General features: G+C 34.7%; 1 protein-coding gene across 1 annotated transcript in view; it reads left to right on the plus strand.

The window, feature by feature from the left end:
- The window catches only part of LOC149807778 (glycine dehydrogenase (decarboxylating), mitochondrial-like), an 89,630-nt gene extending 78,231 nt beyond the window's left edge, over positions 1–11,399 (plus strand). The window contains exons 23-24 of the mRNA XM_089970525.1: positions 478–558; positions 6,989–11,399. Coding sequence (XP_089826651.1) covers positions 478–558; positions 6,989–7,123 — 216 coding nt within the window. The 3' untranslated portion in view covers positions 7,124–11,399. The remainder of the gene's footprint in view (positions 1–477; positions 559–6,988) is intronic.
- Positions 11,400–12,565: the final 1,166 nt, after the last annotated feature.

Genomic DNA, 12,565 nt, shown 5'->3' on the forward strand with positions numbered 1-12,565 from the left:
GGACAAAGTGGGCTGGGTGACTCCAGTTACACTAGTTTCAGCACTAGTTTTGAGCATTGGATGCAAATTCATATTCAGTCATCAGTCTCTTCATTCTGATCCATGATTGATTGTTGATTACTGATTCATTTTGTAACATAGATTTTTGATTCATGATCAGTTAATTTTAAAACAAGATTCCTTGCCGAAATTGGTGCTAGTTTTCAAATACCTGAAGTTCAGAGCAATGGAAATGGTGCAGAGCTGAATTCTAACAAAATTTTGTCCAAGATGTTGGAATCGATTAATCCGAAAAGTTCTATCCATTTGTTGCCTATCAGAATAATTATGCTTTTCCTAGAATCATCTGGTGCCTTCCACCTCAGAGGGCTCATAAAAATGTGTTGTACAATCAAAGTAAAAGAATTAAATTTTAAATGAAGCACTGAATAATATTTCGAAATAATTTTAACATATTATGGCATGCCTTTGTTTCAGATGGCACCCCACTCACTACATGTGATCGCTAGCAGTACTTGGGACCGTCCATATTCTCGGGAACTGGGTGCATTTCCTGCTGTAAGTAACTTGTCAAGGGTTACTTTTCAACACTTTTTGTTTCCTGCTGTACATAAGATAGTGGTTTGCTTTTAAATACTTTGTTTTGCTGTTCTTTTGAAACTATTCGAAGATTCTCTTTTTTTCAGAACATTTTTTCTTCACCTTTCTTAAATTGTTTAAGTGGTAACAATTAAGATGGTTGATTCTAAGATAACGTCAGTTTACTGCCTCAGAGATGTCCAATCTGCATAAAAGTTCATACAATATAGGGTAAGTTAACATCCTCCTCACAAATAAGCCAGTATAAAATTACTGGAAATTTGTTTAATAAAGAAAATAACTTCAGTTGTTTTTAAACATTTAATTTACTTACGATCCATGAATAGTTGGTAGACTTAGCATTATACAACATAATCATCACACACTTGCCCAACTCACATAAACACAACTACACACTCAGTAAAGAAAAAAACCCAAATACACCAAGTTTCTATCTTAAAAATCCATTGGACAGTGGAATACATTGTTAATTTAATGCATTCACTGCTGCAGTCAATATTCTGGGATGGGGGTTGAATGTAATATAAATGTTAATGTGTTCATCATGGTAATCATTGAGACTGGACAGCACTGTTCAGAAGTCCCTAAATAGCTTGTTAAATTTTTCACAGCTGAATTGTTTTTTTATCTTTCTGCATCTGAATTGCTCTGTGTATGTGATAAACATATTGGGTTGCTTTGTTAGTGGATGAAGTATACTCTGGAATTAATAATGTCAATATGTTGTTTGCAGTGTGTGCAAAGAAAAAAATAAAATGCCCCCCCCCCCCCCCCCGTTATTGCTCACCTCACAAAGTCAAATTCCATCAAGAAGTTCTGAAATTTGCAAGATGGCTCATCTTTTCCTAAATCACAGCTGCATAGCCATTTTGCTTTAAAAAAATGAACCATAAAACTTGTCCACTATTCTGTCAAGCGTTTTGCATTTTATAAATGGAGTAAAATCTGAATTTAAAGAAAATTGCCACTGATTACATACTTGCTGGTAGTCTTTCATAATGATGCTCTGAACATTCTCATTCAAGGTAGTAATAACTTTTGTTCTTCACATTATATCTGTGATCATTGTGAATAAATGAATCATGTTTGTTCCACTCAATGTACTTTGCCTATGCAAATCAGCCTAATTGGATCTGCCACAGCAGTGATCAAATGACTTGACACAGAATCATCCTAGCTATTCTCACTGAATTAAGTGATCTGTGAAATGATGGCTGCTTATCTCTGATAGCCTTACCTTTTAATTAACTCCATGTTAATTAGTTGTATAAACTGCCCAGGGATAGTTTTACGTGGGTTCTAAGCAGAACTGTTTACTGTGTCTGCAGACTACATTCATTGGACATGTATAGTAGTGGTCATAACATTGTCTGGTCAGCAGACTACATGTCTTGGATATGTATAGTAGTGGTCATAACATTGTCTGGTCTGCAGACTACATGTCTTGGACATGTATAGTAGTAGGTAGTGGTCATAACATTGTCTGGTCTGCAGACTACATTCATTGGACATGTATAGTAGTGGACATAACATTGTCTGGTCAGCAGACTACATGTCTTGGACATGTATAGTAGTGGTCATAACATTGTCTGGTCTGCAGACTACATGTCTTGGACATGTATAGTAGTGGTCATAACATTGTCTGGTCTGCAGACTACATTCATTGGACATGTATAATAGTGGTCATAACATTGTCTGGTCTGCAGACTACATGTCTTGGACATGTATAGTAGTGGTCATAACATTGTCTGGTCTGCAGACTACATTCATTGGACATGTATCGTAGTGGTCATAACATTGTCTGGTCTGCAGACTACATGTCTTGGACATGCATAGTAGTGGTCATAACATTGTCTGGTCTGCAGACTACATTCGTTGGACATGTATAGTAGTGGTCGTAACATTGTCTGGTCTGCAGACTACATTCATTGGACATGTATAGTAGTGGTCATAACATTGTCTGGTCTGCAGACTACATGTCTTGGACATGTATAGTAGTGGTCATAACATTGTCTGGTCTGCAGACTACATGTCTTGGACATGTATAGTAGTGGTCATAACATTGTCTGATCTGCAGACTACATTCATTGGACATGTATAGTAGTGGTCATAACATTGTCTGGTCAGCAGACTACATGTCTTGGACATGTATAGTAGTGGTCATAACATTGTCTGGTCTGCAGACTACATTCGTTGGGCATGTATAGTAGTGGTCATAACATTGTCTGGTCTGCAGACTACATCCTTGGACATGTATAGTAGTGGTCATAACATTGGTCTGCAGACTACATGTCTTAGACATGTATAGTAGTGGTCATAACATTGTCTGGTCTGCAGACTACATTCGTTGGACATGTATAGTAGTGGTCATAACATTGTCTGGTCTGCAGACTACATTCGTTGGACATGTATAGTAGTGGTCATAACATTGTCTGATTTCTTTTTTTTTCTTTATAAGATTATTGAAAGTTATGTTTTTCTAGACATGATCATGAAAGAGATGGGTTAAGGAGTAAAAATTGTGTTTTTCATGTGACACATCATTATGGCAGGTATGATGTTATTATTTACTTGTATCCAGACTTGGTATGCAGCTTAATATTGATGAAATCCTGCTTGAGTTTGATTTGCCATTTGTGTAATCAGAGTTATAGATCAATTGGCAAACCCACTCACCATCTTTCCTACACAATAAATCCATTATTTATTATTATTTGATTTTTGCCAAATTTGGTATGCTGCTTGATATTGGTTAACTCACCTATCAGCATTATGTCATGGTTTTGTAGAGTTATAGACCCTGACATGTTAGCTTATGAAGAGTTTGCATCAGATAAAGGTGATGTGAATTCTGTTCAATTTATTTATCTTTGAGTTTGAGAATGTGTTCCAGGAAATTACTGGTATCTTGTGATTGCACTTTGTTTTATTGTCTCTGGCCTTGCCACCAAAAGTGTGGCAAGTACTGTGCATGTTTCCATCCATCCATCCATCTGTCTGTCTGTCCATCCGTCCATCCATCCATCTGTCCATCCATCATTTTTTCAACCATATAACTTCAACACCATTGGAGATTTAGGGATGAAACTTTACATACTCTTGCATCATTATTAGAAGGTATGCTGTGTGCCACATTGGGAGTCGTATCATCAAGATCAAGGTCATGGCTCAACATTTTAAGTTTTCGACTGCTTTTTTTCTTTCTTTCCATCCATCCATCTTTCATTTTGTATCACTTTTTAACTTTCAAGTCATTTTAGATTAAGGAATGAAACTTGTTTTATTTTTACATCATCATTAGGTGGTTTGTAATAACCACATTAAGTATCATGTATTCAGGTTCAAGGTCACAGGTTTGTATTTTAAGTATTGCATTTACGTTCCATTCCACTGTTTTACAGAGTACTATTTTAGATTAAGAGATCAAACATGTTATGTTTTTGTATGTTATTAGCAGGTGTGTTTTTATGTGACATAGGGGTCATATACCTTCATTATTAGCAGATGTGTTTTTATACCACATAGGGGTCATATACCTTCATTAATAGCAGGTGTGTTTTTATGCCACTTAGGGATCATATACCTTCAGAGTCAAGGTCACATCTTAATATTTGTTCTGTTGCTTTCTGTTCTGGTCTTTAACTTCAGAGCTGTTAAAGATTAAAGGATGAAACCTTGCTATACTTGCAATGATGATGAAAAGTGGGTTATGTACCCCATTAGTGGTCCTATCTTCAAGGTCATAGGTCAGTATTTTATGTTTTCCATCACACTTCATTTCTTTTCAGTAATTTTAGAGCCCTTTTAGCTTTGGGGTGAAGCCTGGTATACTTTTTTGTTGTCTGTAGGAATTGTCTTATGTACCATATTGGAGATCACGTCTTCAATATGAAGGTCACAGGTGAATATTTTAACTTTCTGTAACACTTTCCTTTCTGTTCTGTAACATTTTAGCCCTTTAAGTTTTTGGATGAAATTTGGAATACTTAATATATAAATTATCATTAGCAAGTATGTTGTGTTTGACATTGGTAGAAGCATCTTAAAAGTCAAGGTCATTGGTTAGTAGAAACATCTTAAAAGTCAGAGTCATGGGCTAGTGTTTTCCTCTCTGTAACTTAAAGAGCAGTTTGAGATTAAGAGTTTTAACTTGGTGTGCTTAAATATATCATCATTAGCAAGTGTGTCATGCACCATAGTGGGGGTAAAGTCTTCAATGTGAAAGTCATGGGGTCTGAATGTTATGTTTTCCTATTCATTTCCATTCTGTAACTTTAGAGCCATTAGAATTGGCCCAGGTGCCAAGCGGTTGAAAGCTCTAGACTTTACTGATCACTGCCATCTCTCTTTGGTATGCATTTTTCCAGTCTTTGGTTTATGTGAGCAATCTTGCAGGAGGGTTCCTTTCAGTTGGTTGTTTTTTACTGCAGTTTTTCCGGGTTCTTCCTCAACAAGTTATACTGGCCACCATGTATAGCCTATTGTGTGCAGAAAAATGGCATTAAAACACACAATGGCAAGAGCCATTTTGAGATGAAACTTGATATATTGGTACCACATCAGAGGTCCCATCTATAAGGTCAAGGTCACATGCCAATATTTTAGTTTCAGTTATTGAATGAAATTTGGTATATTTGTATATTGTCAGAAGATGTGGTGCATTCCACATTTGGGGTCTCATCTTCAGATTCAAGGTCATATTTACACATTTCATGGATGCTTTTGTTTCTGCTTTCTATTTTAAGCTCCTTTCGAGGTTCAGGGATGAACTATGGTGCATTTGGGTTTATTTGACAGCATTTTGTGTATCACAGTAAAGGTTTTATCTCAAGGTCAAGGTGTCTGATCGGCTTCATCCCTTCATTTCCATGTTACTTTAATTTCCTCTGAGACACAGACACAAATATTAGTTACTTTCCATGTCTTCCTGGTAACTCTACTGCTGCCAGAAGTTTGACATATATATTTCATCATTCTATTCTTTTGGTAACCTGGGGACAAAAATTCTCTGAATGTGCTTGTGCTAATTACACCTGTGGTTTCATGAAAGATCTCTTCACATACCACTTGGTTTAAAAATACAGCATGACCCTGTGCATTCTTCAATACTGTGAATGCTAGTCTTTGAACTATCACAGAACATTTGATGACTAATGTCGAGTTTAGAAATGATATGCCCAAGGCTGCACAGATGCATTTCCTCACTTTCCACTTGATTAAAATAATAAAGGATGGATCATGTGCATTCACTGACATTTTGAGCACTAGCTAGGGAACTATTGTAAATTTTTCAGTGACATATATTTAAAATATATAAGTTTTCATTATGATTAAATTTGTGACTATTTGCTGATATTTTAATGGAGTAATTCTTAACCTTTTTGGGTAGTGACACAAATTAGGTTAGTGGTGTTAGCCGCATGACCCATCAAATGCTAAAAGTACCACTTTTGTAGGAAATCACAATTTATTAAGGTTGATCTCAGCATCTAACTCAAAAGAGCATGGTGACCCAGTTTTGGGTCGCATCTCATGAGTTAAGTACCATTGTTTTAATGTTACGTTATAGACAAGGTGATATGTAAATCAAGCATGATCACAAAGACTTCTGACACCATGTAGACAAGGTGATATGTTAGTTAAGCATGCTCCATTTTCTGATACTCTCTAGATACAGTGATATGTTTGTCAGGTATGCTCACAGTGACATGTTTGTCGGGCATGCTCACAGTGACATGTTTGTCAGGTATGCTCACAGTGACATGTTTGTCAGGCATGCTCACAGTGACATTTTTGTCAGGCATGCTCACAGTGACATGTTTGTCAGGTATGCTCACAGTGACATGTTTATTAGACATGCTCACAGTCTTCTGATACCCTGTAGACAATATAATATGTTAATTAAACATGCCCACAGTGTTCCTTTGTGAAATTTATTTAGTGGCAACACAATTACAAATGACACCCAACTAGCCATATCATCATATCAGTCAGTGAAAAAACATAGACGAGGCCATTTATTAAACTTTTTTTACCAAGTGTGGTTAATTCATGCTACTTTTTTTATTTATGGTCCTTTTTCAGGTCTGCACCAAACATAAACTGACATGTCATAGAGGTGTCATCAAATCTTAGCTTGTCCAAGCCTGTATATACATTGTTGCTACTGATGTCAGTAAAACATGGAAAATGTGAAAATACATTATAATGGGGACAGTATATAACAGAGATTTGGAAACAAACACAGCTGCCAGATATCACCCATCTTAAAAGTAGTGTTTTCCTTTGCAAATATTTCTTGACCTTTACTGCATAAACAACATCACTTAATCCACTTCCTTGTTTGTCATTGCATTTTTTATGTTATCCCGATGTCATGTACTTTCAGGCTTTTGTGAAACCACAAAGCAAGTTCTGGCCAACGGTTAGCAGGATTGACGACATATACGGTGATCAAAATCTTGTATGCACATGTCCACCGATGTCAGTGTATGAATCACCCTATATAGAAAAGGATGCTTAAGAGATCTTCATTTGTATCAAAAGTCAGGAAAAGTAATGTAAATTGTTGATATTTTAGTCTCACATATGTACTGTCTACATCAAAACTGCATCAGAGTTTGTTATCTTTTTTTGGAAAAGTGTGATCTGAATGTAAGTAATTTTCAACCCTTTCTCTGTCATAGTTTATTATACACTCCCACTGCCACCTCATCTCCCCCACTGCAAACAAAGTTTGTGAGAGGGTACATTGTGGAGTAAGGTTGGCCATCCATCCATCACAATTTTGTCTACTTTATTTCTCCAAATCCCTTCAAAATATATTCATTAATTTTAGTGTCATTTTAGATCATGACAAAAAAAGGACAGCATTTTAAGAGTTATCCCCCCTATTTTATATAAATTGTGTACGTCTTTGTGTCTGTTACCCATTTGTTCAGTTAATATATTGAAACACTGCTATAGTGCACTTTGTTACAGCACAGATTTGGATATAATATGATCATTACATGACTCCTGTTTCACCAATTAACTGAAGTAAAAACAGTTTTAGTACTAAATAAGTAATTGATATATTAAAAGTTACTATCTGTGCAGGTGTCAGTCACTGATCTTTGATGTTAGGTTATTTTTAAATTATGTCAGCTTTTTAAAAATCTGATAATTGTTAATATGATTATTATTGAACCATCAACAAAATGGCCACTAAATCTCTGTCTTCAATACATCCTGAGTGCAATTGTTGCTTAATACAGGACAAATAATAACCAACATTCATTTGATCAGTCTGTAAGCATGTTTGCTCAGAATTTGACAACATTTGACAGAAAGTAGCTTGACATGAGGCTCTTTCATATTTTTTTATATTATGCTAATCTGCAGTCAGTTATGACCACCAGTACTAAAACTAGGAAATCTTTGAAGTCATTTCTTTTCAAGAACCACTAAAGTTTGATGTAAAGCATCCTGCCATGAAGTTCTTTCAATTTTAGTCCAACATGCCAATCTTCTTTGAATATGGCATCTGATAATATAAGTAGAAAAACATGTAAAATTACTTCTCAATGCTCAACAGATTTTGAAAAAAATTGGCAGAGAGCATTTTGACTTGAAGATCTTTCAGCTTCATTCAAATGATGCTGATCTGCCATTAGATAAAGGAACCATTACTAAAAGAAGAAAAACCTTTCAATGACTTTTCAAAAACCATAGAACAGAATTTGACCAAAGTTTGCTGAAAACATCTGGTGAAATACAAGGAAAAGTGACTTTACAACTGACAATACCTTCATCTCAAAAGCTACTAAACAGAATTATTTTACCAGGTGTAACAAAGCAATCTGGCTTAAAAGCATCTCACATTAATATAAAGGATACTAGCCCCCCCCCCATCAAATTAGGTGGCCATTACTAAACGGAAAAAAAACAAAAACATTTACACAACATTATTCACAAAAGACTGTGTAACAGAATTTGTCAAACAGTCATTTTTATAACATATGGAATCAGCAAGATTGGAGAAATTTCTACAGAAAGCATTCTGCGCAGTCCTAGATTTCTTGGCCAGCCACTCTTGCATTTGTTTGCTGGGATATGCCAGCCATATGGGCAATCTCAGGCTTACTTGAACCTCTTGTTACTGTATAATGTAAAGTATTTATATTTTTGACCTGTACAGTACACATATATTAAATAATATGCATCGTTTTAAAAGCACGATGTCAACTGGCTTTTAAAATGTTGTACATGTATTTCTGTTCCGCAGTTTAAGGGCTTGGTTTTGAGTCAATGTTACATATACACATTAAAATCTTTTTTACATTTAAAAATACTTTACATTCAATTGTTGGTTTGTAGATATAATTCCAAGCTTTTATTTCTTGATTCAGGAGATAAACAATTAAAATCCATTCATACAGTATTGATGGACTTGCAGAATGTTGATCTGTTGATATTCACTTTACAAATATTTTTATACTTGTGTAAGATTTATATTTATGGCACACCAACTCAGCATACAGTAAATATCTGTAGTATTTCATTATTACATATTAAATTACTGAGGTTTATATCTAGGATGTGGGCATTATTATATCAGTTCCTGTAGAATGCATTCGCATATAATATATTTACAGTATCTAGAATTTAACAATGATCTATTATTTCTGTAAATTTAACATAGATTTATTATCATGTAATATTAATTGCTTCCTCGTAAAAACCTGCACTAGTAAATCAATAAAATATGTTTTTTCCACACATCTGTTTATGTATGTAATATTAACCAGTACAAGTCTAAAGGGACTTTCACTGAAGCAAAGAAAACTGTTGGGCTGATAATATTAAAGTATATATATATATATATATATATATATATATATATATATATATATATATATATATATAGACACACACACACACACACACACACACATGCTAAAGTTTGCATTCAAGTTTCAAGTAAAGACATCCGATATGATGAAATTGAGAACCCTACTTTGGATACAGCATTTCAGACTAGTTATTATCACACACATCACACAGTCCCTTTCTCTCTTACCTTATATTTTTGTAGTGATAAGTCTATGAAGGATGATAACCACACCCCTTCTACAGATTTTGGCAATCTTTTTATATGAGAAAGCCCTAATGTTATGCCTGCACTTTCATCATCTGGCAGGATTCCTGGTTTTATCCATGGAAAAATACTGTTATGGCATTAACTATCACTAATCATAATATCCAGAGTGACCAGTTTTCTGGGGCCTTGAGTGGCCTATAGCGCTCTCCGTTACGGATCACTGCTATCTCACCTCTGTCTGCATGACCAGTTCGAGTCTAGGATTCGGCCAATGTGGGTATGTGAGAAAGCTTGCCAGTAGCTTCTCGTGGGTCGGTGATTCTTCCCAGGATTTTTCAGGGTTCTTCCTCCACCATTAATACTGGCCGCCATGCAAAGCCTGTTGTGTGCTGAAAAATGGCATTAAACCCCACAGCAACAACAACAACAACCAATTTTCTAGACAACATATTTTCAATTTTTTTTTTTAGTGTTACATAAAGTCTCCAGACAGTGAGTACATCTTATTTCATTAGTGTGGATAAAAAATTCCAGCTGGAATGTGAACTCCAGAATGTTTTACCCATGCTTAGTATAGGTGAATGAACAGAGGACCATCAGACCTTGAAATTGCTTTCATTTCCCTAATTATAGCCTCTGGCCGTCACAGCATTTTTAAAATTCGTCTATTGGCTGAGGACCAAAGACCAGAAAATAAATCTTGTTATTTTTATTTCAGTACCTGATTATTACACAGGCCCTTGTCATGTTTTTAAACCCCCAGTCAGCTGTTAAAAAATAAGAGATTTAGTTTTTTAAAATTGTTTTTGGATATGGATTGTACATTTAATGACTATTATCCTTTTCTTTATCTTTCCTTCATCCATGTTGGTTTATTTATTCTGGTTTTCTAAGCTATATGGTGTTGGATATCTAAACACAGTGTGTAGGTCTTATTTACCTGGCTTGCATTAAGTTTATTATTCATGTAATTCATTTTAGTTTCTTATTATTTACTCCACAGAATATTTCCTGATCTGAGTTCTTTTTTCCTAGCTTTTTCTCTTTCCCATTTTGCAACATATTTGGTTTGGAAAATTTGTTTTTATTTGTCGCAATTTCTCCTTCCCGAGTTTTTCTTGGTCTTCTCTCTCTCTCTTGCATTCTTTTACAATTATATAGTTTTTGGCACTGACAAATATTGAATATATGTGCTTTAGTTTTGAATACTCCATTTTGTGGATAATGTTTTTCCAATATCGTTCTCCAGAATTAATATCTATTATGAATTTTTTGTTATTATGCAAATTATTTTCCATCTGGTTACTCTGAGATGCTTTTGCTCACAGAGAAACTAATTATTGTTATCAATATTACACAGAGTTAAAAGTATTGGTTTCGATTACAATAAAAATCTATTTTTGCCAGCACATCTTGGATATTTATATTGTGTATCTGGCTTTGATTTTGTGACAAATTAAAGTTTGGTATTCTTGTCAATCACATTTACAATATTATATGTACAGTATTTGTGAGAAAAAGGTAACATTTCTTTAAACAAGGAGTGTGGAGTTTGTCAAAGTCTTGTTTCAAATACATGTGCCATATATTTGTATGTGAAATTATTTAATGGTATTGTTTGTAATAAAAATATGATAGAGGAAGGGTGTGAATGAATCAGTTGAAATAGCCTTTTTAATGCTTCAAAATCTTGTGTAAAAGTAAACAATTTTTCTCATACAGGTTTTCGTACTTTTTTCATCACATCTGCATAAAAGCATGTTGGGATATAGTAGTCACTTTTCCAATGGTGTCGTCATCATCATCATCATCATATCTGTAAGAAATACTCCATGAAAACTATTGAAAGGTCTTGAAGACTTGAATGAAAACCCTCCAGGGCCATGTAAAATTATATACAAATTTTCTCAGCATTTTAAGTCAGCCATTTTTATTAGCATTCTGATATCAGAAATGGGATTGTCCAGTCATGAATAAACTCATCAGGAGACACATTACTTAATGTGGTTCCTGATATATATATATATATATATATATATATATATATATATATATATATATATATATATATATATATATATATATATATATAAAGGCTGATTTTAGAAATGTGCATCATCCTTGGAGCAAGTAGCATATAGAATAGTGAAAAAGTAGAGATAGCTGTGAGGTAATTACTCAAGTAATTATGATGCATCAAAGCTTTCCAGGACTCCACCAATACTTATACACTAATGGTGATAAATGGAACAATTGTTTTATCTTATATGTGTATGCAGTCACCTGAGCTCATGACGATTTATTGGGAACCTGTACCAATATTTGGAAAACCTTAGTATGAACAACTGGAATGGTTCACAACTATAGTTGTGAATATTTTTTTATTTATGCATATACTTTTCTTTGTCACATAATTGATTGGTGATGGCAGTCATATTGGATGAAGGTGCTTGTGTAAGTAGTTTTGAGAATGGAGTATAGAATAGAAGATGATGGAGCAGCTGGTAGTGCTACTTGATTCACAGCACAATGTCCAGATATGGCTCTCAGATCTTTGTACAAATTGTTCAATAAAACTTTCAACATGCTAGATGGTGCTCAGCCCAAGAGGAGCGCATATTGCCCTAAGCCTAGTGTTGTTGATCATATCGTTCAAATTGTGTATGTGATAGCAGCAAAGTTCAAAGAGAGCCCAATTAAGCCCATTTATGACAAGTTAAAGGTAACCTTATGTGCTGTTCATGACAACATTGCCCAGTCAACAACTACTACAAGAAATTTTGTAGCACATGTACAAAACGAGGCACTATGTGCCATAGCACAGTTGCAAGAATAGCATGCAGCAGGTAAGTCACCATATGCACCATCCCATGACATCTTGGC

The sequence above is a fragment of the Sinohyriopsis cumingii genome, chromosome 1, assembly GCF_028554795.1.
Source record: "Sinohyriopsis cumingii isolate HCF-2022 chromosome 1, ASM2855479v2, whole genome shotgun sequence".
Lineage (NCBI taxonomy): Eukaryota > Metazoa > Mollusca > Bivalvia > Unionida > Unionidae > Sinohyriopsis > Sinohyriopsis cumingii.